This window comes from Drosophila sulfurigaster, chromosome X, assembly GCF_023558435.1.
Source record: "Drosophila sulfurigaster albostrigata strain 15112-1811.04 chromosome X, ASM2355843v2, whole genome shotgun sequence".
Lineage (NCBI taxonomy): Eukaryota > Metazoa > Arthropoda > Insecta > Diptera > Drosophilidae > Drosophila > Drosophila sulfurigaster.
The window spans coordinates 6620508-6648247 of NC_084885.1; the positions used below are offsets into that span (position 1 = coordinate 6620508).

Here is a 27740-nt window from a genome sequence, read left to right on the forward strand (position 1 = left end):
AAATTAAACCCTGAATCCGAGTGTGGTGCAAAAATTATGCAATTAGTACGCGAGTGTGTGTGTGTGTGTGTGTGTGTGTGTGGGGCAATCACAGTCACATACCCTGCAAAAATTACTTTTTATAATAGCAAAATTATCATTAAAAACACCACAATTCAAATTAAATATACAGCCTCAAAATAAACACTTTATATTTTACTCAAGTCTACAAAAAAAATTTCTTCTTTTGCATTGTCTAGGATTTAAAAATTAGTCAGTTGTTGAACAGCACAATTAAAATTATAATAAATTAGCAAAAATTACTTATTAGATTAGAGTAAACATCAAATGATAAACTCAGCGCATATCTGTAAAGTTTATTTGGACAACTTCTCTGTAGACAATTGAGCGCTTTTTTCTGGTTTAGAATGCATTGTTTAGGATTTGGATAAAATGGCTTTTAGGTTGCAGCGCTGCATTATTCATTACCGGCACCACAAGTGCCGTTGATCTGTGACACACGCTAAAAACATTTGTTATGCGCACGACATTTTACAAAATCAAACTCGAAAATAGAATAAATGTGCTCAGCCCGAAGCCATCGTGTGAATACTCTACACAAAAGTTGCACTTTTTTTTTTGTTACGAAAATCAAATCCTTTGAAATTAATTAATTTCATTATTTGTTGTTTTTTATTTCATGCAGAGCATTTATCAAATGAAAAAGCAAAGCAAACGCGACATATTTATGTAGAATTATTTTCACAACATCAACAGTATAGCGAGGCAAAGCGACAGCAACAGCGGCAACAACTGGCATGACAATGAATAACATCCAACTACACACACACACACACGCATACAAATGTCGTACATGCATTTCACTGTGTGTGTATTGAACCCTTGGCAACAAGGCTCGCTTGGTAATGACAGCAATTCGGACTATGGCCATTAGAAAGACCCACAGAATGTCATTGCAATTGAATTACGCGCGGCAATAAAAATTAAGTACTCCTCGCCAAAAAAAAAAGAAAACTAAAACAAATATCACATATCACAATATCGCATTTACGACAATTCACTTACAAATAATTTGTAAATTTATTTTTTTAGTAACAATCAAAAATTGATCTATGTTACGTACAAATTTAGTCATCGCAATTGGCAAAGTATGAAATTCCTCCAAGTGGAATAAAGAAGCTGTGGGGCAAAGGACAAAAAACATATTGTATGCTATTCCTTCCGAATTGCTGCAACGCTATAACCGGAGTATACCAAAAAGTTAAAAAAGCTGTGGGCACATTATTACAAAATTATTATTAAAAATATTTATTTAAAAAATAACCTTAGTGCAAAACTGTTTCATTTGACTTTTTTACAAATTTTTTTCTTTATGTTAAATGGCTTAAAATTCGAAACAAATCAAACACACTAACAAAACAAGTTGAAGATTTTGAGCATGCATAAATTAGAAGAGAAGACACAGACTCTTGAAGTGAGAGTATTGAATAATATTTTGCTAAAAAAAAATAAATAATTAAATAATAATTATCATTGCGTTTGGTCACTGTGAATGCAGAGCAAATTTAGGTAGGTTAAGCTAAAAGAAAAGAACAATATAATATGCTTATGTTTGGAATCAGACTTTTTTTTAATGTGAACAAAAGTTGCTAAGCCAAAAGCTTTTCTATAACACAAGTTTTCAGCGTTCTCAATTTCCTCGTTATTTATTTCGTTGTGAAATGAAGAAGTCATCTTCCACCCCATGAGGTATAACATATATATTCTTGATCAAAGTCAATCCAGTCCAATCAGTTCAACATCTCTGAAGATATTCAATAACTAATTTGATATGCTAGAAACCGGCGGATGCTGCTCGATCTTAATTGATGTGGTATATTTTGTACTCTATGGTATATTTTAAATATAAAAGTGTGCGGATATACGAAGTATTAACTTAGATATACTTTAGTTTAGTTTTACTGAAAATAAGTAGCACACTGTGATTCTTTCTTTTTATACCCGCTACCCATAGGGTAGAAGGGTATTATAACTTTGTGCCGACAGGAAATGTATGTAACAGGTAGAAGGAGGCAACTCCAACCCTATGAAGTATATATATTCTTGATCAGCGTCAACAGCCGAGACGATATAGCCATGTCCGTCTGTCCGTCCGTCCGTCCGTCCGTCCGTCCGTATGAAACACTGGATCTCAGAGACTAGAAGAGATAGAGCTATAATTTTGTTCGACAGCATTTGTTATGTTTGCACGCAGATCAAGTTTGTTTCAAATTTTTGCCACGCCCACTAATTTTAAAGCTAGAGTTGCGAATTTTGGTATATACCTAATAATATATAAATATATATAATATATAAATAAATAATATATATATATATAATTACTGTAGTAGTTATGATTCCTGAAAATTTGGTTGCGATCAGATAAAAATTGTCGAAGTTATTAAAGAAATACTTTTGTATGGGCAAAAACGCCTACTTACTAGGGGTCTTAGTTGCTTTGGCTGACAATCTGGTATATTGTGCCGTTTATGGTATATTTTGAATGGTGTATTATATCGATATACCAAACATACCATTTGTTATATTTTTAGTATTTTCGGTATATTTTGAAAATGATACCGCAATATTTTGCTTTTATTAAAAATGGGTAGCGGGTATCTTACAGTCGAGCACACTCGACTGTAACTTTCTTACTTTTTTTTTTTTTGGTATGTTGCGCATACAAAACAATGCACCTTTGTTTGGCAATAATTTAAATACTAAGTATATAGCACAATAACTAAATCTGCGTGTGGTTTGCTTTCATCGTTAAGCAGACAATCACAAGTAGATGCTTCGTATTTGCTCTGGTCAGTACTCGGCTGTTTCGCTCCGTTCTGCTCTGCTCTGCTCTGTTTTGGACCGTTGCAGTCTCGTCTAACGCTAAGCGAGGCAAGCATGTCCGTTAGCTTGCGTGATTCTCTGGCTGTTTGCAGTTTTGATGTAGATTGGCTTCGACTATGGCAACGGCAACGACAACGACACAGGAAGTTTAGCGCAAAGCAAGTGGAGCATGGAAATCGCTCCTGGCTGTGACTGTGTCCATGTATCTGCATATATGCACACACACACTCATGACTGTGTGTGCGTGGGTGTGTGGTAGTGTTTATGCGGCTCATTGTTGTTGAAAAGCGCAGTCCGTGCGACACCCAGGGCAATGCAAATATATGCGCATGTAGGACATAAGTACATGCATGCAGTCAGCTACCCTTGGTGTGCGTGTGTGAGTGTGTGTATGTGTGTGGCTGATGATGAGGCCAATGGAGTTGATATAACCCACAAAACTGGCCCACTCCAATGTCAGTGTGTGTGTGATGCTCTGAATAAACAGCAGCATGCATCAAAAGCAAGCCAGAACGCAATACACCGGCCAAAGTCTAGGCGTGAAAGAGAGACAGTATGAGTGAGAGAGAGGGTACGAGTTGATGGTAGGGCGACAACAGGAAGCTTTGAGCCTTGAGGTCACTGCAAATGCGACGCGTGAAAATTCGTCAAATGCAGGCAAGTGACAGCAGCAACAACAACAACGACAGCAACAACAACAACAACATGCATTGTCACGCCTTCTTTCCCTGCCCACCTATTTAAATATGCAGAAAGGAGCACGCACGTCCAGAGCTGTGAATGTGTGCGTAAGTGTGTCTATCCATGTGTGCGCCGCTTGGTTGCGTTTTCCATGTCAGCTGTTTAAGCAGGGCCAAGGCAAGGCAAGGCAAGACAAAGCACAGCACAGCACAGCACATCACATCACAGAAGGCAGACACACGAACCGAGCGGAACAGAGCAAGCAAGGATCATGGTATCACAGCATCATGGTGCCGGGCAATTGCTCCGTCATATCCTCGAAAAGGTCATTCATATGGTAAACAAGCCACAGCTCTCGGACAGCTCTTGAAAGGCAATTAAAAGATGAAGGCCAAAACAGACAGACGCAATTGGACAAAGGAGTCGGAATCGCTTTAAAACAAGACAAGAGAGATTTCTTTAAATAAATACACGGGCTTTAAGAAATGAACATTTAATAATTTTCATTTATTTTCCCAATCGATATACGAACATTTATTTTATTGGAATTGCTTTACAATTGCTTTTTGGTATTTATAATTATTGTTAATTTAATCAATTCGCTTAAAGTAATTTTTGATTTTTGTTACTTTGCCAATAATAATATAACCAGGAATAATAATTATTATTCGAATATTATTCGGAATGTTGGAATTTATAAACATAGTCAAAAATCGACAGTAAATATAATTGAATTAAAAAGTCAGTAATACTTCACATATTGCGCATATTTTATATAAGCCAACACTACGTATGCTTTATATATTACAAAATTCACTTTTACAAAACGTAGACTTTTGCATACTTTTATACTGCGGACTCTTCATACATTACGTATACGTTGAATATACTAGGTAAATACTAAAAATACTTCATATTGTGCATTATACCATTTGCTACGTATACGTCATAAACACTAATTATATACTAAAAATACCACAAGCTGCGTATACTTCATGAATATTAATACTTGTAAACTGCGTATACTTCACACGTTATATATACAATTCTCTGGAGTAGCACACAAATTTTTATATTATTATTTGCTTATGTGTATGTTATTCAAACTAATTTCTAACACTCGCTAAGTTTGAGTTACGTAGTTTTCTTAAACTACTCTATAATACCTCAAATTTTAAATTCCCAGTGAGAACAAATAATTGACTTTAGATACATAATTTAATTTTCAAATTTTCTAGGAACTTATCGTATGTTTAAATTATAGTGGATATTCTTGCTGTTGTGGATTTGTTTTCAGTGCTCTATTTTGAAAGCGCGCCTAGAACTTGCATTACTTGCATTGATCGATTACCAATTATCGCTTCCTGCTGCACGCAATCGATCACAGCGTTGCCAGAGCAGCAGCAAAAGGATGCAATTGTCGTTGGAGTTGCCACCGCGCTTTGCTAGAAATTGACAGATAAGACGAGTTTATCAAAATGCAAACACAAACAAAAGAAGTAAAAGAGAGAGTTGACATAAAAGCAGATAAGCAAGAGGAAACAAAGCATCATAAAGCTTTGCATCATTTTGTGAGTTGACCATATTTTAATTGAGCTCTACCAACTCTAAGATGCCACGCCCAGTGCTGTTGATACATGGCGGAGCAGGCGACATTACTGACGCTCGCGTAGCCGGCAAGTTCAAGGGCATCAAAGAGGCATTGCGTGCAGCCTGGCATCATCTCGAGAAGCAGGAGGAAGTGCCAAAGTCAGAAAAGGATTGCGCCCTAGATGCCGTCGAGGCAGCTGTGCGCTCCATGGAGCTTGACGAGGCGTTCAATGCCGGTTACGGTGCCTGTTTGAACACCGATCAGCAGGTGGAAATGGAAGCCAGCCTTATGGAGGGGCGTAACTTGCGCGCTGGGTGCGTCACGCTGCTGCAAGATGTCATGCATCCCATTACAGTGGCTCGTCGCCTCATGGAGAAGCAACGCCATGTCTTTATCGGCGGCTCGGCTGCTCAGCAGCTGGCCCTGAGCACAGGTAGCGAACGCTTGCGTCCCGGCGCTCTAATCACGGACAGCGCAAAGCAAGCGCTGCACGAGTTTCAACAGCAGCAGGCAGCGGGCATAGACACAACCTATGCACGCACCGAACTGGATGATGCACGCACCGATCCCAAGGGCGATACGGTCGGCGCAGTGGCTATGGATCGACATGGTCACATTGTGGTGGGCACATCGACGGGCGGCATCACTGGCAAGTGGCCGGGACGCATTGGCGACACGCCCCTACTGGGCTGTGGCACGTATGCGGACAATACCATCGGTGGCGTCTCCACCACGGGTCATGGCGAGACCATCATGCGTTACAATCTTGCCCAGCGCATTTTGGCCGCCATCCAGCACAAGGGTCTGTCCGCTCAGGCAGCCGCCGATCAGGAATGCCAGCTGATGACGAAGCGCATTGGTGGCACAGGCGGCGCCATTGTTGTTGATCACAATGGTGGACTGGGCATCAGTTTCACATCGCACCGCATGGCCTGGGGATATGTCCAAGACGGCATCATTCACTACGGCATCGATCACAATGAAATGCTCCAGGAGCCTTTTGCAACATAAGAACGGAAAATTAATATACCCCAAAATGTTTTTTTTTTTATAAATAAAAGAAAAAAGAGATGAGACTATTTTACTTTACGTATATATTTCTGAAAAAGGTGATCAATTTTTTAAGCTTGCAAAAATGAACCGTCCACATAGATAAAATACAATTTTAGTGGTTTTCAAAATAAAGTAATAAGAGACGTTACATCATTTGTCATAAATAAATAAATTATTATTAAAGCACAAAATTCATAAATTATATAATTAGCACTACGCTCTATTTACATCCTTATCCATATTCTTAAACCTTATGTTGTCACTTAATGCTACTATATCAAATTGTTCATTATTGTGTCCAGACCAAAATCGATAAAAAAAATCAAAAAAATAGTGAAGAATATAGAGAAACCTGAGATGAACGAAAAGACGAGCTAATATTTTGTCAGTTTTTTTTTCTTTTGGGAGATTGCACGATTTGGGTCACCAGCTTAATTAGCTGGAAGAAATCCTAGCCAGCTTTGGGTGCCACATCGCGTTGCGACTCGTGCGCTTCGGTGGTGCCATAACAGTATTTGGCTGCCTCGTTGCGATACTTGTTCTCATGCTCCACCGAATGTGAGTTGGTGCGACATTTGACCAGGCACAGCTCAAAATGATCCTCGACGCTGGCATATATGTATTTCTGTGTATTCGATGCCTGCAGCACTTGTTCCAAGAGCGGGCGTTTGTTGGGATGCAGGCAGCACGACACACAGTACTCGTAGATGCCACAGCAGTGTGAGGTGGCATTGCAACTGTGGCAGCTATAATAGCTAATCTCTGGCAGCTCCAGGTTGCAGCAGCCGTTGGCCAAAATCTGTGAGCGTCGACAGACAAAGCCACGTTCGTCGACGAGCAGTTGGCGGCCCTGCACCGAGTTGCGGCAGTGCTGTTCGGGATCATGGGTACGATTGAGATGCTCTTCGGGCAGCAATAGCTGCTGTTGCCACAGCAATGGACGCGTTCGTTGCACGTTATATTCATCGTAATGCAGGCCACTAAATGTGCCCTTCTATCAACAGAATGATTAATAGACAGTCTTAGGACCTGGCAACGTTAATGACTTACCCGATCGAAGAGATGGCCAAAGACGTAGACGAGAGCGAGCAGCACTAGGAGCAGATAAATGAAGCGACGTCTCAGCAATCGTGTCAAAGCAGCTGGCCACATTGTATGCAAATGCAAATGCAGTTGTTATTGGCATCGACGGCATGCGGCATCGTCCTTAGGCAGTTCGCAGAGTCCAAGTGGTTTGTTATTTTTGTTGCTGTGCCACAACAGCGCTTGCAACAAATTGCCGCTCTTGCATTGACACAAATATATTTGGCAATTGTTTTGAGCTAAACAGCTGTGAGTGCTGCCAGATAGTGAGCAGCTCAAAAGGCAACCTCTGCCAAATTTATCGATATGTTATCGCAATGAATGCAATTTTCAAATAAGAAAATCGACAAAATGAAGCCTTACAAAAAATCTCAAATCTTTTTATTTACTTCTTACAGCCATTACTTTGATTACAACCACATGTTAATTTTGATTAGTTGTTATCTTCATCATCATCCTGCTGTATTTTGTAAACGCGAATCCTTTCCTGCAACGGCTCATTGGGGACCAGATGATTGGGTTGCACGTAAACTTTGCTGGCGCAGCCGACAATTGGACAATGAATGTTTAATCTATCCTTTATAACCGCCATAACCGAATCTCGATCATAATTATGACCGCATTTTATGTTGCGAACCGGATTCAACATTAAGTTTTTGGTCCACGGATCGTACATGGAACAAATGGCATTATCATCTTGTTCAATGACTTCTGCATCGATATTAGCGTTGGCGCTTGGATTATTCATTAATTCCTGTTTAAATTCTTTAAACTCTGTGCACAGTTTAATGCTCATGCGTTTCTTGCCTTCAGTTTGTTGGAATTCCTCGTATTTTGCTTCGAGTTCTTCCAATGTTTGGCATTCATTGGCGGCTTTATCCAACATATTATCTAAACGTTTTTGTCTGGTTTTCAATCCAATTAATGTTTCGCCCAACTCCAGACGCATTGTTTCGATTTCATCATTAAACTTCTTCAATTTATCGCGAAACTCATCATTACCGACTTCTTTAACAAGAAAGTACAAAATGATTTACACAACAAAAATATTAACAAAACTTAATTGGCGACTTACTATTTTCGAATGACCTCATCAACTGTGCGTTCTCAATAATCGCCTTCTTGACACCATCGATTTCGTTAACGAAATTCATTATATTGAACTTGACAATTAATTTTGCCGGCAATTGTTTTGCTAATGACGCTGAGTATGTAGAGGTGGACAATATATGTTGGTATACAAACATCGATGCATCGATATTTCTAAAATTTTTGAAAACATCGGATTGGCATCATACAATAATATACTAATATGAATTCATTAATTTTTGTATTAAAAATTATTCTTGCAGGTTTTTTTTTCGTAGAGCTGTTTTATTTATTTAGAATTTATGACAATAGTTGTATTTTCTTTTGTGAGAAATATTCCCAAAGCAACAATGGCAACACTGCTGCTCTAACGAACTAAGCTTAGCGCGTGTTTTCAAATTGAACGCAGCCCGCATGAATTCAACTTTTAATTTATATTAATCTGTTTCAAGTTTATTGTGTATATGTGAATTTAAAACAATAATAAATAATATGGTTGTAGGAACATTGTAATTTTTCCATTATAAACATAAATTTCATAGAACTACCAGTTCAAATGAACGAGCAAGCCGGGGAACGAAAGTTTAACGTGGTGGTTCCGTGCGTTTTCTTGGTACTAAGACAACTCTAGAGAGCGACAAGAACGGGCAAAGAACGTTAAGAGAAGCAAGAAGCTGACTGCGGCCGCCGAGGTGAAAGTGGCAAGAACGGCCGTAAACGTAGCCAGCCAAGTCAGCCAGATAAACGGCCAGCAACACAAAATAGAGTACAACCAACAGTTGCCAAGCACACATACTAAAGTGTAGGGGCGAAGCTGTCAAACAGTTTAACCCACAGCATTTAAAGTTAAGGAGCAACAGCTGTTGCTTACCTTACACACATACACATACACACTCACATTGCACTCACCGCACACACATAGAAGATGCCACACATACAATTACAGAGATGGCTGTACACCTGTCTATTGGTGAGTGCGCTGCCCACCTTGTGCCTGGGCCTCCTCGAGGGTCTCTACTGTGGCAAGGAGAACTGCTACGATGTGCTTGGAGTAACGCGCGAGTCATCAAAATCGGAAATCGGCAAAGCCTATCGGTTGCTGGCACGCAAGCACCATCCGGATTTGCATCGCGGCGAGGAGGCAAAAGCCTTGGCCGAGGAGAAATTCAAGCTGCTGGCGACCGCTTATGAGATATTGCGAGATGAGGAGTCACGCACCGATTACGATTACATGCTTGATAATCCCGATGCATACTATGCACATTATTATCGCTATTATCGACGACGCGTGGCGCCCAAAGTCGATGTTCGAGTGGTGATCGTCGTCACCTTGACCATCATCTCGGTGATCCAATACTACTCGGGATGGCAGCGTTACGATGCGGCCATTAAGTATTTCGCCACCGTGCCCAAGTATCGCAATAAGGCGCTGGATATCGCACGCGATGAGATACAGGCAATGAGCAGTAAGGACCGGAAGTCGAAGAATCGCAAGAATCTTACAAAGACGGAGCAAAAAGAAGAACTGGAGCGCATCATACGCAAGGTGATCGAGGAGAAGATGGATGTGCAAGGCGGCTATGCGAAGCCCACGTTGTGGGATGTGCTCTGGGTGCAGTTGATCATCAGTCCCTACACGCTGTTCAATTGGTTGGTGTGGCATGCTCAATGGTTGTGGCGCTTTACGATCCTCAAGCAGGAATACGGCAGGGAGCAGCAATTGTATTTGATACGTCGGTACATGGGCATGGGACAGCACCAGTTCAATTCCCTGGAAGAGCGACAGATTGAGGAGTATCTGGAGCTGGAGCTGTGGCAGCGTGAAAATTTCGAAGCGTGGAAGGCTGAGCAAGATGAGGAGATGAAAAAGAAACTGGCGGAGAATCCACGATACAAAGCCTATCGCCGCTACATGAAGAACCATGGACCCGGACGCATTACGTTCGAGGATTAAAACCACAATACGAATCCAATACAATCCAAACCCAATTCAATCGATCGATCGATATATGATGTTGCAAGTTTTATTGTTCCATCTCCTCCCAAAAAAAGAAAAATTGATGAATGGCTCCGTAGTCGTAATTTATTATTTCATCTCCCTCAAAAAGAAAAATTTCTTCTGTTTTATATACACACACATTTCTTTTTTTTTTATGGCAATAGTGTAAAAATAAATTTATGTTAATAATGCTGTTGTAAGCCATCATCAAGTTCAGCCCCATGGGCAAAACATTGACCTCGGCATAAACCGGTCTCCAAAACGTGCTCACGCGAAATTTCATCTTCCACACACACACACACATGCATACAATGCTGGCTATCTGATTAGCAACCGATCTGATCTGATCTGATCTGTTAAAGATCCCCCTAACAAAACCAATTCCATGTTAAAAAGAAAGAGAGAGAAAACCCTAACGTTGTTGTAGCTCAATTGTCCGAACTTTTTATAGAAAATATACAATACTATATAAAAAAAAAATATTAAATCGAATCAAATTGCAATAATATATTATTACGCCTCCGATTGAGGCAAAGATAACATAAATAGAATTTTATTATTAATGTTATTAATTAATCTCATTATGATGGGTCGGTGTAAATAAATAAGACAACCTGTGGCTTTGTTTATACAGTTGTTTTGCCATATCTGACTCTGACTCAAAAAAAAATTAAGAAAAATATGGCACCAAGCTTTTGGGCTCAACTGCCAAAAACCCGGCATTATTTTTTTCGAATAATTGTCATGCTTAATTCTATAGTAAAAACTGCAAATTCAAGTTATTTAGAAAATTCAATTGTTCCTAAGCAGTTTTTGCAATTTATTCTTTAACAATTAATTAAATGTGAAAGAAATTCTTACGTTTTTGTACATAAATATCAATTAAAAAAATTCGAAAAACAAAAAAATATTTTTTCAAAATTTTTAGAATATTAAAATTGAATTTTTGTGTAAATTTTCACTTCGATAAATGTAAGAATTTATTTTGGTGTTTTTGGGAAGCAATAAATATAATTTCTAGCTTTATTACAGCAATCACAAGATTTAAGACTATGTCAGAAAATAAACTTTCCAAAAGTGTACTCTTAAAATAAGCCCAACTTGGAATGCAAATTTAGCAACTCCAGCTGTTGGCGTCTCTAAATGAAAGATACACCAACAGCATTCTGAGTTTTGTAATTATACCCCATCAGAGATAGTAGATATCGAGATATAAGACAGTGAAACAGACGAAATAACAACATACATTATTTTTTTAGGGAACAATTGGTTTTTTGTTTATATTTTTGTTTTCGTATTATATGTTGGAAAAGAAACCGTTGCCAACTCGGCGTTATTTACACAGCTGTCGAGAATGTGAAGCTCTCTAATCTAATTTTAAAGTTTAGCATGCATACAAACTAAAGGAGATAGGTGGTTATGATTGGGAGAGGAAGTGGGAGTGGGAGTGAGGAGGGGAATAGCTCAAGTGCCACTATTCCATCAAGTATTTGGTATCGCTGACCAGATCCTCGGCATCGAGCAGATCACCGACCAGACCGTACGGCCCCTTCACGTGCTGCACATGCTGAAACTCATTCTCATCCAGCTCATCGGCCGCATCGTGATAATCATCCAGTTCATGCTGGGCATTGGCCGTCGCATCGACTGCCTCCCGCTCATCGTCATCATCGTCGACGTCATCGTCGTTGTTGAACATGAAATCATTGTTCACAATGCACTCCTCCAGCACCTTGGACGAACTCTGTTCCCCATGACCCGCATGACTCAGCGAGGCGATGCCTATGCCAACGCTAACATTATCATCATCGTACTCATCCTCATCCTCCAGCTGCTCGCCAAAGTGCAGCTGCTGTTCGCGTTCTCGTTCGCGTTGCTGCTGCTGTTGTTGTTGCTCTCGTAACTGTTGCTGCTGGTCGCGCAGCTGTTGCTGTTGCTCGCGCAGCTGCTGTTGTCGCTGTTTGCGTGTCGACAGCCGTTGCAGTGGACCAACGATATCGCTGCCCGCTCCCAGGCTGTTGACACGATGCTGCTCCAGATGTGTGGCCAGGTAACTCTTCTTGGTGAAGCCCTTATCGCACTGCGTGCACTGAAACTGCTTTTTGCCCGTGTGCGTTCTACGATGCACCGACAAGACATGCGCATAGGCGAATCCCTTGTGACACACCTCGCACACATACGGTCGCTCTCCAGTGTGAATGCGTTCGTGTTTCTTGCTGCTGCCAAAGTCCGAGAACCGTCGCTCGCAATAGCGGCAGCCGTACGGCTTTTGGCCGGTGTGAACGCGCATATGTCGCCTCAGTTCCACGTTCGAGATGAACGCCTTCTGGCACACCTCGCAGGGATACGGCCGCTCGTTGTTGTGGCGTCGCATATGGGCGCTGAGGGCATGCTGATATTTGTACGTGTTGCCGCAGATGTCGCAGATCTTGGGCTCGGTGGAGCGGCGATTTCGTGAGCTGACTATGCTGCTGTTGATCATGCTGTTGATGTTGCCGCTGCTGCTGCTGCTGTCGTTGTTGTTGTTGCTTGTGCTGTTGCTGTTGTTGCTGGTGGTGGAGACTGTGATGCAGGGCACGCTCTGCAGCACCTCGTCCTCCTCCTCATCGTCATCATCGTCTTCCATCTTGGGCTGCTCTAGCTCCAGCTCTACCTCCTGCTCCAGCTCCAACTCTAGCTCTTGCTCCAACTCCAGTTCCTGCTCTTGCTGCGCAGCTGTTACCCAATCGACACCCAAAGCCAGTAACTTGTCATCGTCCTGCAGCACAATTGTGGCAATTGCCTCCTCGTGCTTCACCACGTGCTTCTCCTCCTCTTCCACCACATCCTCATCAGCTCCATCCTCCACTTCATCGCTTTTGTAATACTTGATTTTAGTCGCCAGAGGCGGCTCCGCTTCGAGGCGTTTGATGCGCAGACTGGATGGCAGTTTGAATTGCTGCTGCTGCTCCAGCTGCAGCTTGTCGACATCCAGCAGCAGCGTCGCCGTCGCTGCCGCCGATTGAAAGACCTTCTGGGCCTCGAGACACTTTTGTTGGAAACGATACGTGATGCTCAACTCGTTGTGACAGCCGTGACAGATCTTATCCGGCAGCTGGCTAAGCAATGGCTTGTCCAATTGCAGTGCGCTGCAGCTGCGTATTTTGTCCACAATCTGCATGTGTGGCGTCTCCAGATCCTGGCCATAGATGGAACAGTAGCCGGGTTCGGCGCGCAAACAAATCAAGCAGACAACGCCTAGATCCACTAGACGTGATCCGCTGTCCAAATTTCGCGGCATTTGTGATTAACTATTGTTTCTGTTGTGTTGTTTGTTATGTTCTTCTTACTGCAAAACAAAACGCCCACACACACACGCACACACAACACACAAAGCGTGTATACAAACACGCATACGACTATGAAGATGCTGAAACTCTGTTTTTTTATTTTTGTGTGTCTATTTTGTGCGTGTTGCGCTTTATTGTTGTTAGTTCTGCACTATCGATAGTTTAGCACTGTTGTGATTGACAAGCGATTCGATAAGCGATACATGCGATGCGCAAATATACAGAAATATTTAAATAAATAAGTTCCTAATTAGTAGCTTAACTTAGTTATTAGATTTTTTGTGTGCTTACGGCTTATTTTCTATTGTGCGTATTAAGTATAAAACGCTATGTTATAACAACTATCGCATGCAATCATATATCGATTCGCTTATCGATAGCAAAACAAGCGAAGCGATCAGCTGTTCGCAATTTCGTTATTTCGTCTGATGTGTGTTGTCGAGCAGCATCAGATTTCGTAGTTTGTTTTTTTTCTATAATTTGTTATTCAAAAATTTCTTTTTGGCAATTTTGTGTATTAAACATGTCACATAATCCCATCAAGCAGCTAACACAGCAGCTAATTAATTATTTTACCATTCCGAAGGATGTGCCATCAAATGCTTGGCAGCATTACGGTGAGCTCGTGCGTATCAACAAAGATAACGTGGATAAGATTGGAGATTTCAGCATCTCGGCAGTGACCAAAAATTGGCAATATTTTTGCCAAAGAAGCGGCTTGGAATTGCGCTACACGTCACAGGAACAAATGCTGCCTGACGAACAGTCCATTAAAGAGCTGCTCGAGCACAGTCACAAATTTTGGTTGTATCCCTTGGAAAAAGGTGAAGCTACTACACAAGGAACGCATTGCGTTGTACTTTCAGCGTGAGGCCATAGTTGTCAATGTGATTCAAATGATATTGCGCCAAGGCGACGCTTATGGCAAGTGCAGCATGATTGATGAAGGCGCTAATAAGTTGAAAGAGAGGCGAACACTTTGTTTACAACTGCACGAAGAGCTCCTTCAAGCGGATTGCGGCACCACCAAAGAGTTGCATCAGTTTCGTGCTAAGCAACTTTACCAGATTGTGCGACGTTTGCTCGACTACACCGACTGGCTTCTAGTGGATCCAAAGGATCAAACTGCTGACACTTTGCTGGTCTGCGTCGAGAGCAGTAATCAATCCAGTCGCGTGGGCGATGAACAGAAGCCAAGCCAGGCAGTCTCGCTGAGCTGTGGTCCCGTGCTGGAGCCAACCACTAAGATCGCAACCACACTGACCAGCGATGAGTACAATGCGTAAGTTAATCCTGGAGAAAGTATTCCACATTCGATCACATTGTGTAACTTCTCTGTTTTGCAGCTTACGGGCCAACGATATGCTGCTAACAGCCATGCATCGCAGTGGCATGCGGAATGTGGGTGACCATAAGGCGCTGATACAGCAACTGGGACGCGCTGCCGTCATCGTTGATCTCTTTGAGGTGCGTCACAACAGCGCCGTTTCGCTTGTTCGCAATGGTCAGAGCCGTTCTAAGGGCGCCAGCTTTATACTGTACAATTCGGCGCGTATGGGAACATTGATGCGTCTCTACGATGCCAACAAAGATGCGAACAAGTCCACAGCAGAACCTCTGCCGCCAATGGATGCAATGTTGACTAATCTCACACAAGACGTAAGACCTACTTTTTATCGCATTTGCCAAGACAATACATATTTATTATCTTTGCAGATCGAATGGGAATTGATCTTTGGCTATTTGCTATCATTCCCGGATGTTGTCGAGTCAACGCTGGCACAATTGAGGAAGGGTCAATGTGGCGTCCATCTGCTGGTGCGCTACATCATTAATTTGGTATCGACATTTAGTCGTTTCTATCGCAAGTACAAAGTGCTTTGGGGCACGTTCACTGCACGCATCTATTTGGTGAAGGCTGTGCACCAGGTGCTTAAATCAGCACTGGCTCTGCTGGGCATAGAGCCCGTGAATGCGATGTAAATACTATATTGAAAAATATATGTAGATACAACTCTTTGAATTGTTCCTTATCACAAATGTTCTAAAGTTGCAATCTATTCATTAGATTTAGTCTGCATTTATTTATAAATATATCTGCATAAATGTGATAGTTGAATTTCATAATTTTTTTGACATTTTTTTAAGACAAATGTTAAGAAACTATCAGATAAAATATAGAAAATCTGTATGTTTTTACAAAACTTCAATTAATGTCCAACATGCGCTGCAATGTAATAGTAAAAATACTTTGTAAGTAATAAATCTTTTTTGTACCAAAAAAATGCAATTGACTTCTCTCTCTCTCACTCTCTCTTAATCTATTATCTCTTTCTTATTCATTCCAATGCGAACCCCGCAAATGATTCCTTTGGTTATTATTATAATTGAAATAAAAGAGAATCAATTACTTTAATTGATAGATCGATTAATTAAGATGAGCTTTATTTTATGCTTAAGATTCTATACTTATCGAGTAGCATTTGAGACCTAAATTTGTAAGCTTCTCTTCTGATAAATGTGGATAATGTACAACAATTTGATGACTACGAAAATACGGACAATGCCGGTTAACACACACCAGCTAGTAAGTATCATATATACATAGTTCTATAGCTTAGCATTTACTTTACATTTATTTGGCATTTTCTTTATCGTTTTTCTTTTTTCTTTGCTGGCAATAGATTCACTCACTCACACGCACACACACATAGAATAACATGCACACCAATAGGAAACATTTAACATAATACTATATAGTGGAACATTGCCAGTATTTGGAGGAGGAGGACGCGATATCATCTGGTTTGCTTACGCTGGCGATTGAAGTCGGTAATGAATTCAATATTCTGCGGATTGTTAAAGAACAACTGCTCCATCAGCCGCGTGCTGCCCAACGAGTTGGCCTTGGTGCCCAGGCACATGTTATATTGCGGCGCATCCAATTGCACGTCACAACTGATGTCGTGATAGATGTGCACCAGCGTCGGATCGGGTGCACGAAAGACGGTCAGACGTCGCCACTGTTCGGCAGCCTCGTTATAATCGAGCGGCACCTCGGCTGTGTTGACGAGGAAGCCACGTTGTCGCGTTCCCACGCGCACAATCTTCTCCAGAAACTTAACATCCTCAAGTCCCCAGCCGGTGATGTCCTTGTCGAAGCCATTGATGTCCTCGTCGAGTATGTCGGACTTGTAAATGGCACAAATGCCAAAGCCAAACTGTCTAAAGTAACCGCTCTCATCATCAATGGGTGGCGTCGTTTCGCTGCTCTCACTTCGCTCCACATTGCGACGTTTGCCATCATACTGGCTGAACACAATGGGCAGATACACCTGTCGGCCACGCTGCGTATGCAGGCGTACACGTTGCAGCGTGACCACATTGAACACCATGTCCACGTCGATGAACAGTATAATGTCCTGCTGCTGTATGTAGGAGGAGCGTGCCGCAATGTCCAGGGCAACGCCACGCGAGAATTGTTCGCTGCGCTGTATATAATTGATCTGGTTGTAAATGTGTCGCGATCGCAGATCGGCCAGCAGCTGCAGATGGGCAGTCAACTCCTGTGGCTGGCCAAAGATCACCACAAGCAGATCACAATGCTGCGATGCGTCGATGCAAACGCGCTCATACGTCTGCAGGAAGCGATCAAATGTCGCCAGACGGCCGGCGATTGGCAGCACAAAGACAATCTTATCCGGCAACGGCGACAACAGGTTGCTGGCCATGGTAAAGTGGCTGCTTAAGCGGGCCACGCCATTCTGCCACAGGCTGCCCAGGAGACCTATTGAAGGAAGCAGAAAATTAGAAATTACTACATGAAATAACGTTATGATCACAATCTATGTATAGTCACTAAATTTCTTTATAATTTACTCTTAATATTCTCTTTTTATAGTTTTTTAGATTTATTAAGTAATTAAACCACTGAAAGCAATCTATAGCCAAAGGACAAAGGAGCCAGCACTAGTAAATTTACGCTAGGTTATATATTAATTTGACATCTATATTTTAATAATTATAATACAAGAAATATGTTACCATATCGGGACATTAGGCCAATTCTCAGACTCATATCATGAGGATGCAATTTTTAATATTATCCTTTACTAATGAAGCCTTTTCACAGTGATTTTCAAAATGTTAACTTGGTAAATGTTTTGGACTGGTCATTTTTGGATGTTAAGTTTTGCTTTTTAATTGATTACAATTCATTTATTTGTATTTTGTTAGCTATTTTTAAATTTTAATTTGAATTCAGAATTACATATGTATATTTAGCTTTTATATTATTCATTTCATGTAATTTTGTATTTAATTTCTATTATTTTTAAATACAGTTTATAATGTCTATAATCACCTAGATTCTTGCTGATATTATTTGCACGTAGTTGAAATAAAATTAAATAAATTACAGGAACAACTACTCACTTTGCTGCAGCGTCACATTGTAGAAATCCTCGTCCTGCTCCTTGACAAAGATGCCCGTGAATGCGCGTTGCACGTAGAGATGACGGCGCACCGGGACGGTCATCTTCTTGCCCCGATATTTCTTATAGATCAACAACAGATCAAGAATCAGATCCTGGCCATGCAACGCATCCAATCGATGGTAGCCATAGAGCAATTCACGGAATTCGATAACACGTCCTCGTTGCCGTGAATAATAATTGATATTTTCCATCACCTCGGTGATGACATCCTCGAGACCTTCGCGCATTGCCGATTCGATTTTCTGCTTCGGATTCGCTGAGCCTGCTGAGTACAGACTGCGTGCTATGAAGGACCAGTCCAGCAGATCTGCAGTGCTGGCTGGCACAAATTTGTTGAGCTCCGGACTGATGCCTGCAAATACAGAAATGATAACACAAGATTGGCAACAATTCGATTTCGATTCTATGAAGTGCAATGTGACATAAAAGAGGTAATGAAAGGATAAACGGAAATTCAGAAAATTTTGAGTACAAAACAGAAAATGTAAATTCATGCATGTTTGTGTATAATTACATTTAATATTTCATAAGTAGTAATTAAAAACAAAGAAGTAATTACTAAAGATATATTCCCCTTTTCCAAACATTGTTTTAAATTTGATCTTTAGGGAGTCACATAATTCTCAATTGTTCAAAATACTTAAATTTAATGATAATCAATAATTTGTAAATCAATATATTAGATCATATATTTATACCGGCTACCCATAGGGTAGAAGGGTATTATAACTTTGTGCCGACAGGAAATGTATGTAACAGGTAGAAGGAGGCATCTCCGACCCTATAAACTATATGTATATTCTTGATCAGCGTCAACAGCCGAGACGATATAGCCATGTCCATCTGTCGGTCTGTGTGTCTGTCTGTCTGTCCGTATGAAACACTGGATCTCAGAGACTGTAAGAGATAGAGCTATAATTTTTTCGTCAGCATTTGTTATGTTTGCACGCAGATCAGATTTGTTTCAAATTTTTGGCACGCCCACTTCCGCCCCCGTAAATCAAAAAAATCGAATACCAAGCCTAATTTTAAAGCTAGAGTTGCAATAACTACTATAGTAGTTATGATTCCTGAAAATTTGGTTGCGATCAGATAAAAATTGTCGAAGTTATTAAAGAAATACTTTTGTATGGGCAAAAACGCCTACTTACTAGGGGTCTTAGTTGTTTTGGCTGACAATCTGGTATGTTGAGCCGTCTATGGTATATTTTGAATGCAGTACTATATAGATATACCATTTGGTATATTTTTAGTATTTTTGTAGTATATTTGGTATATTTTGAGAATAATACCGTAAATATATTTCTTTTATTCAAAATAGGTAGCGGGTATCTCACAGTCGAGTACACTCGACTGCAGCTTTCTTACTTGTCTATATTGTATCTAATAAATGAATTGCCAAAGCAGGCGCATTTTTAGTTTCAGCTGAAAATGTCGAGAGCATTTCTCGTTCGATTTCCATTGTCAATTTAGCTCTTCCCCCTAATAATCATCATCGTGTGAAGCATGTGTTCCACAAACTACTTGCTGATGCTGCTGGTGTTTCTACTTCCACTGCTCGTTGACTCTCGTGTGCTTGGCAACATCAAGCGACAGGCGGAACCCATTGAGGATGAACGCACTGCCAGCTATTGGCTCAACCAGGCGCAACAGCAGCTGGCGACGCGTCTGGAACGGATTCAGTTAGCCAACGGCAACGGTGACACCCGCATGGCCAAGAACATCATCATGCTAATGGGCGACGGTATGTCCATAACGACAATGACAGCGGCTCGCATCCTGAAGGGCCAGCAGGCGGGTCACAGTGGCGAGGAGAGTCAACTGGCCGTGGAGCAATTCCCGTACACAGGACTGAGCAAAACCTATTGCACCGACAGCCAGACGGCGGACTCGGCGTGTGCAGCCACCGCCTGCTTGACGGGTGTGAAAACCAATTGCGGCAGCATTGGTCAAAGTGCTCAGGGCGCTAGCGTCGAGTCCATTGTGCAGTGGGCGCAACGGGCGGGCAAAGCCACCGGGATTGTGACGACCACACGTCTAACGGATGCCAGTCCAGCTGCCGCGTATGCGCATGTCAAGAAACGCACACAGGAGCTGGACATTGGACGGCAGCTCATAGAAGATGCGCCTGGTCGCCATCTGGATGTCATATTAGGTGGCGGACTGGGCAAATTTGCCAGCGAGCGAACCGATGGACGTGATCTGTTGCAGCAGTGGCACGATGCTAATCCGCAGGGTTGCTTTGCACGCACTCTCGCGGAGCTGCGCAACTGCAGCATCGATCCGGAAGCGGGTCGTTTGCTGGGCATTTTCAGTGACAGTCACATGGCGTACAATTTGGCTGCATCGCAGGAGCAGCCACGTCTCTGTGACATGACGGCAGCGGCCATCGAACATTTGGCTGCCCAGCAGGCGACGAACGGTTTCTTTGTGTTCATCGAGGGTGGTCGCATCGATCACGGGCATCATGAGACGCGTGCTGGTTACGCGCTCGACGAGATGCTCGAGTTCGATGCAGCCATCGAGACGGCTTTGCGTCTGACCAATGTGCAGGAGACACTCATCGTGGTCACCGCCGATCATTCGCATACGCTGAGCATGGCGGGTTATGCCAGTCGTGGCACATCCATTCTGGGCATGGATCAGAGTCAACGGGATCTGGATGGTGTACCTTATAGCACCCTGAACTATGCCATTGGCAAGTGGCAGAGCCTGAACAAGGCGGGCAAACGTGAGAATCCCGCACCGCATCTGAGCAGAAGTGAGTAATTTATCTATGTGTGTATATTTTGTGAAGTCAATTTAATCTCTGCTTTTTATTAGCCTCTTTTACGCCCAGCTACATTCATGCCAAGGGCGTGCATTCTGGCGAGGATGTCGCCGTCTTTGCCCGCGGTCCGCAGTCGCAACTGTTTAGCGGGGTCATGGAACAGAATCTGCTGCCACATCTGATGGCATATGCCGCATGTCTGGGCCATGGCGACACGCTCTGCAAGCATCAGCAAAAGGAACACACTTTCGCACCTCGTTGAATGTTATACGTCTTTAGTCTTTAGGTTTGATGGGAAATTTTTGTTTTGTGTTCGATTAAAACGGTTCAAAAGTGGAAAAAGTTATCGATAACCGATAGCACGGATAATAGCAACAGTGCGCATATCGACGATATATACTTTTTGGTATTTAAATACACTACGCTCCGCAAATTGTTAATGAATTTCATGTTTTTTAATTGTTAATTGTTAATGCAGTAGTTATCAATAGTTAAAACTGTATATTTGAAGAATTTAATAAAGTTAAATGCACTTTAAAGAAAATAGTTTTGAACATACATTAATACCATCTTAATATAATATCAGAAAAATAAATGTGGTTAACTGTATTTGCGCCTGGTTTTTAATAATACGCTTATTTTGAGAAATGAGAATAAATACAGAAATTATATAAGTGCAATTCATGTGCATTAAAATATGGGTAATTCTCTGGTAGTTAGAAAAAAAAAGATCAACTAAAACAATTTTAAAAATAACTGAAGTTTTAGAGCTAAGATTGATTTTAGAAACTTGTTCTGTTTTACGAAAAAATATATAAATACGTTAATTTTTTGGTTTTTCAATTATCAGAACAGAAAACAAAACAGAAAGAAAATTCCAAAACCATTGTTAGCTCTAAATAAAGTACTAATCTAGAGCTATGAGAATAACCTTTTCTTATTTTTAAAATTGTTTCAGGTTATGTTTCTTTTGTTCACTGAAAAGATCAGAAAATTACCCATAAGCATTCTTCACTAAGTGAATATTCTCAAATCAAATAGCTAAGCGCAGGTTAAAAATTCTAAATTCTATTGCTTGTATTAAAGTTGTGATTAATAGAATTTTGTTTATATCTAGTACTTACCCAAGATATTGTGATCCTCAAAGTGCCTTTTGCCATTGTCGGCCTCCGGCACCGCTGCCGGTGAGATGCTGGGCAGCATGTAGGTGCTCTCGTCGGGCACATCGAGATACTTGGCCATGCGTTTGATGTCGCGATGCAGCAGCAGCGACTCCTGACGCAGCTCTTCGGCCTTTAGACCTTGAATATACGAGTGCAGGCGATACATGAGCGGCGCCTGCTTAATGGGATGCAGTGTGATGGCATTGTGGATCTCCTTGCGCTTCAACTTGCCCGTGTAAGCATTGCGACCACTCGAATTGTGCCGCAAAATGTATTGCATCTGCAAGATGGTAAAATGGATTATAATCAATCGAGATAGCGGAGATTTTTAAGTACACACCTCGTAGTTCCAGGTGCAGGGAATGCCGGCAAACTTTTGCACACAACGCCCCACCTCGACATCCTCATGAGTGCTATATAGATTCTTGAGGCACGTCGGTATATGCGGCGCCACACGACGCAACGTCTCGCTGCTCAGTATGACACCCGGTCCGCCCATGCAAAAGTTCTCATCAAACTCGAGCGAGAGCAGACCGAACTCCTCGCTATTACCTTTACCAGCCTGCCCGATAAACTGCGGCTTTGAGCTGTCAATGGAGCGGAGAAAACGCTCCAATTTATCGGGCTCCATGTAGACATCATCATCGGCACGTATGAACCACTCGAAGCGATCAATATAATGCTCATACATATAGTAGAGCATCATAAACGATTTCTTTTGCGGCGGATAACGATCGTCGACATTCTTCAGACCCACCACCGGCAGCTCATCCGAGTAGCTGCCCTCCGAGCTGAAGAACGCTATTCGGCCGGGCACCTCTTTGCCCCACGTATCGTAGACAGCTCGAGCGCGTCCCTCGATGAAATTCTTGGCGGTCATCACGCCCACAAAGACCAAATTGCGCTGTGAGTTCTGAATGGTGTCGTCATCGTTGAGGCCAATGATTTCGTTGGGTGTCTTCAGATTCGATGGCCGCATGTTGCAGCGCTTCACAATCTCCAGAGCACTGTAGTTCTTGAGGACGGTGCCAATGCAGAGACCCAGCACAATGCCAAAGCAGGCCATGATTAGCGTTTTACGCTTCGTCATCGTGTGCTGCAGCATTTTGTTGAGCGCTTATTACGTTGCCACACGATTTTATTTGGGGGAACTCCACACAGACTCGCACACGCACACACACACACACATACAGAGTTCACCTCGTGTTCATGGGGGATGCTGGAAGATCAAATGGGGGAGAAAAGCGAATGTGAAACGATTTCAATTTGATACATATTCTGAGTGGATAATTTCTCTGGCGCGTGGCCCATGGGAAATTGTAATACTTTGAGTTGTAATTCGTTGGCATTGCATTCCCCATACTCTATACTTGAGTGCTCTTTAAAGACAGCAAATTGTTAGTATACTATACAAAATCGTTGAATTAAAACTATTTCATATTCCTCTTTTTATACACTTGATCTTAAAGAGCTGCAAACAATGACTATACAAAATCCTTAAACAAACCAATCTTCTATTTCCTCTACGCTAGACTCGATCTTTCAGGGCTGCATTGCGAACAGGGCTGCATTGCAATCAGGGCTACAAATAATTAGTCCGCAACATTTCCGAATAAAATGTGCTAGGACTGCACTGTAATCAGGATTGCGGAGCAAATCTCTAAACAAAACCTTTATTTTTAAATGTTTAATATTGCTGCATATATTATATTAAATTTCATTTCAGTTTATTCTGAATAAAGCGCTTTTGTTGTTGCATTAACTACTTATAAGAACTGAGATTGCAATCTAAAATAATAATTTATTGTATGTTTCTCAACTTTCATATACTCTTTTTTCTATTTAAATACAAAAATTAAAATATATTTTTTAAGTTAAACTTTCACCACTTTTAAACACAAATCTATTCGTTTATTATTAAAATCATAACTAACCCATTTATTTAAGAATTAAATTGGAACATTTCGTATTTGTAAGCAAATAATGTCAATTAAATCTGAATTGTCAAAGTCTAAGATCCACTCTGATAGGAAGCTTCTTCAGAATTGTCGACAGAGATGATGAGTCAACCGTTTTTTTGGAAGGAAGGAAAAAAAAAAACACAAGATCCATTATTGTAAGAGTATTAAAATTTTTGAAATTGCTTCCCAAGATTTAATGGCTTTTGTATTTGAGTATTGCTCACGCAAGGTTTTCTTGGAATTCTCGCACACACACACACACATACACGCAAGGTCTATTGGTGTTAGTTAAACAATTTCGTGGCTTCGTAGTGCACTTGGATCAGATAATGTGGCCGACCAATCGTCCGACCGACCGACCGACCGAGCACTTCAACGTTGAGTAGAGCGACACAACTACAAATAGATACAGATACACATAACTACAGAAACAGATACAGATACAGTTACAGATACAGATATAGATAGAGATACAGATGCATAAAGATACTCAGACTCAGATACTTAGATTGAAGCGGACTGAGCTGAGATTGGAAATAAACAAGAGCCGCAGCTGGAAGCTAAATTTAGCCTCATCGCTTGGTGCTACACATAAATTGGACAATGTCCGAATGCGAGTGCAAACATCAATTGGATTGTGCCCCGTAAAGATGCTTCTCCACATGGTTGTTTGGGGTGACACGAGGGGCGGGAGAACGTCTCGAATAAACTTATTTTTCGCTTTAATGTTTGCCCGGCCTCCGCGATCGTTTACGCCAGCCAGCATCGAGACCGCACATAAATGTTAATTCAATAAACAAACAACTCAGAAAACTATTTGCTGTATTTTTGGGGTCTAGAAAATCTGATGCGACGGCAACGCGTTCCCAAATGGAACGACTTTGATTGGGAATCGAGTTTGTTTAGTTAGCAATTGGAAAACTTGTTCATTTCTCAAAAATACGCACCACTCTTTATTTTTTTGCACCACATAAATGGCCTCGCACTCTCCCCATTTCCCTCGCTCTCCTTCTCCCTCTCTCTCTCTCTCTCTGGCGCACACGCTCTTCTCTTTCGCACCTGAGTCACCTTTGCTAGCGTGTGTTTATTGCGGTCAGCTTTCCGTTTAAATGCTCCAACTCTATGTATACATAAATATACTATATACTATAGTGCTACCTCTACGAACGTCTCAATTATGCAACTCACTATCGCTGGATAGCTCGGACGTTGTGTTTATATCAGATAATAACTCAATTTCATTATTTTTGCTTCATGTGTGTTTTTGTTTTTTCGTCTTTTTTGATATACACTTCATTGCCGTAAGATACTTCTCGCAATCATTTCAGTTTTAAAGATAAGTTTTCAAAAATCTTTACAAACGAATCCAAAAAGATCACCTGCTGAAGCTTATTCACTCGATTCGTAAGCTGTCTATATTTGTACCTAATCCGCATCTGTCGTAAATATTAGATATTATAGCCAACCTTGACGATTCGAAATGGAATTGATAATGAAAATTTGATAGCATTTCATTCATTCAAACAAACGTTCTTTTTGTTTTTCAGTTATCAGCAACTAGTCTCTAATCTTGTCATGTTTAAAATGAATTAAAATTTCACTCGGCTTTCAATTTGTATTACGTACTTCTGATCCTACTTGAGCTTACACATTTTTAAGTTGAATTACATACAGTATAACGTGGTTTCTCATAACATCTTTAGTATATAATATCTTATTGTCAGTAATTAAGTAAATTAACTCACATCTAGCTAGTGTTCAAATTTAATTTGATTTAATGTCTAGGCACATATTAGATTAATGTATATAGCTTGTGCAAAATTCGTAGTTCTTAGCAATCATTTTTTGTACACTATTTTCTTAATCAGATTATTTCACAGAGATCGTAATTTTTAAACAGAAATTAATTATTTCTTGCGGTATGCTACAAAAAAGATAAAATAAATATATATAAAGCTAACGATTTTTTAATGGTTCTATTCTAATTTTATTTTCATTCATATTTCATATTTTATTTTTTTTAAATATCTTGAAGACCTTTTCAGAGAATCAGACATTCTAAGGAAAATATGTCTGCTTAAAGACTTATCGTGAGTTCTAATCGGATTTTATTCATGTTATTCTTACTTTGTTTTCTAAAATATATCTCTTTTTAGTATTTCTAAAGCAAAACCTTTACTTCAATATAATATGTTTTCATTAATCATAAGTGTTCATCAAATTATATAAATTATATATTCAGCGTTATTCCGAATATGTCTCATTTGATTTTATGCAAGTTTTAAGTTTCTTAAACAGTTGATAACAAATTCTATAAAATCAGAAGAAGCATTTCAAATTTGTTATCCTTATCATTCTCTAGTGAATTTGGTAGAAGGCCCATTCTAAGAAGGTCAAAGCGAAGCTTCACTTTACTGAGACGAACTACAATTTCCACTTGAGCTTTGCTAGACAACAATTTGCATATGACCTTTTTCTTAGCTGCAATGCTGACGAAATCCTCAAAATGCGGCACTCACCTGTTGCTGACTGTTGCCTTGTCTACGTTGTTGTTTGTGTTGTAGATGATGTTGTTGTTGTTCTCTTGCCGTTGCTGCACTTATGCAAAATAAGCAGATTTATGTGTTGTTGTTATTGCGATAATATTGCACACGCGAAAGTCGACACAAAGACGGAGGCAGCGCGACGGCGAAAGCACGCGTGCGAGCGAGATGGAGAGCTGTTAAAAGGAGCGACGACCGAACGGATAAGCAAGTGTCGTCTGTCAAAGTCGACGTCATTCGCAGCTCAGGCCTCTGCGTATGCGTGTGTGTGTGTGTGTCTAGCCGTCTGGCGGCGAAGGCGGCAGGAAACGGACAATGGGCAATGCGAAACTGAAACTCACACGCGAAATGCAAAAATGCGAGCGGAAAAATAAAACAAAAAAAAATTCGAAGCGCTTCGAAAATGCTTTTGCAGCCCAAACACTTTAATATGTCGAACAAAAACACAACGACGACGGCGGCGGCAACGACGACAACAAGTTGTTCAACTGTTGACAATTAGACGCCGCTGTGGCAATTAATGTGCTGGGCTTTCAGCTTGAACCGATGCAAAGACCACACACACACAGGCACATACACTTGCACACACACACACTTACACACCGCAGAGTAAGTGAAACATGCGCTGTTTAATTATTTTTAGCTGTTGTTGCTTTTATTGCTGTTACGACGATAAGTTCGCCAAAGGTCGATGAAGCAACAACAACAACTGTCTTTATATACACGTTTATGTTGTTTTTTTTTTATTTTATTTTTTTTTGCATAAGTTTCGTTAACTAACTTTTCTTTAACTTAACACACACACACAAACAAAAAGAAAATAATCGAAAAGAATTGAATTTTTGTGGCCTGCTTGCTTGCTTCTTGGTGGTTGAGTTTGCTGCTCCTCTCTGCGCGCACTGCTGGCTCTTCTATGAATGTGTGTGCGTGCAACAAGAACACGAACACGAACGTCAAAAAACGCTGAATTCCGTTGAAGAACTAACATTGCGAGCGAGCGAACTGCTCCGTTTTTTGCCCAACTTGTTGCCTGAGAGCGCACTTAGTACGCAAAGAGAGCGTGAGAGCGCAACAAGAGAGCAAATGCATGCATGTGTGT

At 41.0% G+C, this 27740-nt stretch overlaps 8 protein-coding genes across 12 annotated transcripts; 4 read left to right on the top strand and 4 right to left on the bottom strand.

Annotated features, from left to right (window-relative positions):
• Nucleotides 1-4740: 4740 nt before the first annotated feature.
• LOC133848278 (probable isoaspartyl peptidase/L-asparaginase GA20639) lies at nucleotides 4741-6234 on the top strand. Its single transcript, XM_062283774.1, has one exon. The coding sequence runs from the start codon at nucleotides 5177-5179 to the stop codon at nucleotides 6164-6166; it is 990 nt and encodes a 329-aa protein (XP_062139758.1). The 5' UTR covers nucleotides 4741-5176; the 3' UTR covers nucleotides 6167-6234.
• Nucleotides 6235-6310: 76 nt separating this feature from the next.
• LOC133849433 (SREBP regulating gene protein) lies at nucleotides 6311-7556 on the bottom strand. Of its 2 annotated transcripts, none has more exons than XM_062285514.1 (2): nucleotides 7259-7556; nucleotides 6311-7199 (listed from the first exon to the last, which is right to left on the bottom strand). In XM_062285514.1, exons 1-2 carry the CDS (start codon nucleotides 7358-7360, stop codon nucleotides 6660-6662), a joined length of 642 nt encoding a protein of 213 aa, XP_062141498.1. In that variant the 5' UTR covers nucleotides 7361-7556; the 3' UTR covers nucleotides 6311-6659. The 2 variants fall into 2 exon arrangements, with proteins under 2 accessions (XP_062141498.1, XP_062141497.1); XM_062285513.1 differs by having other exon boundaries at nucleotides 6315-7202; nucleotides 7259-7553.
• An 89-nt stretch (nucleotides 7557-7645) lies between these two features.
• Nucleotides 7646-8573, bottom strand: LOC133849432 (E3 SUMO-protein ligase NSE2-like). Of its 2 annotated transcripts, none has more exons than XM_062285512.1 (2): nucleotides 8367-8573; nucleotides 7646-8296 (listed from the first exon to the last, which is right to left on the bottom strand). In XM_062285512.1, exons 1-2 carry the CDS (start codon nucleotides 8536-8538, stop codon nucleotides 7725-7727), a joined length of 744 nt encoding a protein of 247 aa, XP_062141496.1. In that variant the 5' UTR covers nucleotides 8539-8573; the 3' UTR covers nucleotides 7646-7724. The 2 variants fall into 2 exon arrangements, with proteins under 2 accessions (XP_062141496.1, XP_062141495.1); XM_062285511.1 differs by having other exon boundaries at nucleotides 7646-8299; nucleotides 8367-8568.
• Nucleotides 8574-8938: 365 nt separating this feature from the next.
• On the top strand, nucleotides 8939-11034 carry LOC133849434 (dnaJ homolog subfamily C member 25 homolog). The gene has a single exon (XM_062285515.1). It carries the CDS (start codon nucleotides 9306-9308, stop codon nucleotides 10332-10334), a length of 1029 nt encoding a protein of 342 aa, XP_062141499.1. The 5' UTR covers nucleotides 8939-9305; the 3' UTR covers nucleotides 10335-11034.
• A 581-nt stretch (nucleotides 11035-11615) lies between these two features.
• Nucleotides 11616-13877, bottom strand: LOC133849437 (zinc finger protein 2). Its single transcript, XM_062285520.1, has one exon. It carries the CDS (start codon nucleotides 13657-13659, stop codon nucleotides 11854-11856), a length of 1806 nt encoding a protein of 601 aa, XP_062141504.1. The 5' UTR covers nucleotides 13660-13877; the 3' UTR covers nucleotides 11616-11853.
• Nucleotides 13878-14124: 247 nt separating this feature from the next.
• LOC133849438 (uncharacterized) lies at nucleotides 14125-15722 on the top strand. Its single transcript, XM_062285521.1, is given in 4 exon segments — nucleotides 14125-14525; nucleotides 14527-14990; nucleotides 15055-15367; nucleotides 15425-15722. Coding segments are annotated over 4 exon segments (1338 nt in total). The 5' UTR covers nucleotides 14125-14231; the 3' UTR covers nucleotides 15692-15722.
• Nucleotides 15723-16119: 397 nt separating this feature from the next.
• On the bottom strand, nucleotides 16120-27619 carry LOC133849436 (chondroitin sulfate synthase 1). Of its 3 annotated transcripts, none has more exons than XM_062285518.1 (6): nucleotides 27453-27619; nucleotides 26618-26817; nucleotides 22478-23356; nucleotides 22099-22417; nucleotides 18143-18556; nucleotides 16120-17495 (listed from the first exon to the last, which is right to left on the bottom strand). In XM_062285518.1, the coding sequence occupies exons 3-6, from the start codon at nucleotides 23240-23242 to the stop codon at nucleotides 16507-16509; spliced, it is 2487 nt and encodes an 828-aa protein (XP_062141502.1). In that variant the 5' UTR covers nucleotides 23243-23356; nucleotides 26618-26817; nucleotides 27453-27619; the 3' UTR covers nucleotides 16120-16506. The 3 variants fall into 3 exon arrangements, with proteins under 3 accessions (XP_062141502.1, XP_062141501.1, XP_062141500.1); XM_062285517.1 differs by having other exon boundaries at nucleotides 27423-27619; XM_062285516.1 differs by lacking the exon at nucleotides 27453-27619 and having other exon boundaries at nucleotides 26618-27398.
• On the top strand, nucleotides 19619-21418 carry LOC133848459 (alkaline phosphatase, tissue-nonspecific isozyme). The gene is made up of 2 exons (XM_062284023.1): nucleotides 19619-20965; nucleotides 21028-21418. Exons 1-2 carry the CDS (start codon nucleotides 19711-19713, stop codon nucleotides 21234-21236), a joined length of 1464 nt encoding a protein of 487 aa, XP_062140007.1. The 5' UTR covers nucleotides 19619-19710; the 3' UTR covers nucleotides 21237-21418.
• Nucleotides 27620-27740: the final 121 nt, after the last annotated feature.

What these genes read in the sequence shown, in the direction of transcription:
- LOC133848278 (XM_062283774.1), top strand. Translation starts at nt 5,177, where the DNA reads ATGCCACGCCCAGTGCTGTTGATACATGGCGGAGCAGGCGACATTACT.
- LOC133849433 (XM_062285513.1), bottom strand. Translation starts at nt 7,360, where the DNA reads ATGTGGCCAGCTGCTTTGACACGATTGCTGAGACGTCGCTTCATTTAT. An exon ending in TTGGCCATCTCTTCGATCGG is followed by an intron (nt 7,203 to 7,258) that starts GTAAGTCATTAA and finishes TTCTGTTGATAG; the next exon opens with AAGGGCACATTTAGTGGCCT.
- LOC133849432 (XM_062285511.1), bottom strand. Translation starts at nt 8,538, where the DNA reads ATGTTTGTATACCAACATATATTGTCCACCTCTACATACTCAGCGTCA. An exon ending in GATGAGGTCATTCGAAAATA is followed by an intron (nt 8,300 to 8,366) that starts GTAAGTCGCCAA and finishes TTCTTGTTAAAG; the next exon opens with AAGTCGGTAATGATGAGTTT.
- LOC133849434 (XM_062285515.1), top strand. Translation starts at nt 9,306, where the DNA reads ATGCCACACATACAATTACAGAGATGGCTGTACACCTGTCTATTGGTG.
- LOC133849437 (XM_062285520.1), bottom strand. Translation starts at nt 13,659, where the DNA reads ATGCCGCGAAATTTGGACAGCGGATCACGTCTAGTGGATCTAGGCGTT.
- LOC133848459 (XM_062284023.1), top strand. Translation starts at nt 19,711, where the DNA reads ATGTGTTCCACAAACTACTTGCTGATGCTGCTGGTGTTTCTACTTCCA. An exon ending in CGCACCGCATCTGAGCAGAA is followed by an intron (nt 20,966 to 21,027) that starts GTGAGTAATTTA and finishes GCTTTTTATTAG; the next exon opens with CCTCTTTTACGCCCAGCTAC.
- LOC133849436 (XM_062285518.1), bottom strand. Translation starts at nt 23,242, where the DNA reads ATGCTGCAGCACACGATGACGAAGCGTAAAACGCTAATCATGGCCTGC. An exon ending in TGAGGATCACAATATCTTGG is followed by an intron (nt 18,557 to 22,098) that starts GTAAGTACTAGA and finishes CTGTATTTGCAG; the next exon opens with GCATCAGTCCGGAGCTCAAC. An exon ending in CAATGTGACGCTGCAGCAAA is followed by an intron (nt 17,496 to 18,142) that starts GTGAGTAGTTGT and finishes TTCCTTCAATAG; the next exon opens with GTCTCCTGGGCAGCCTGTGG.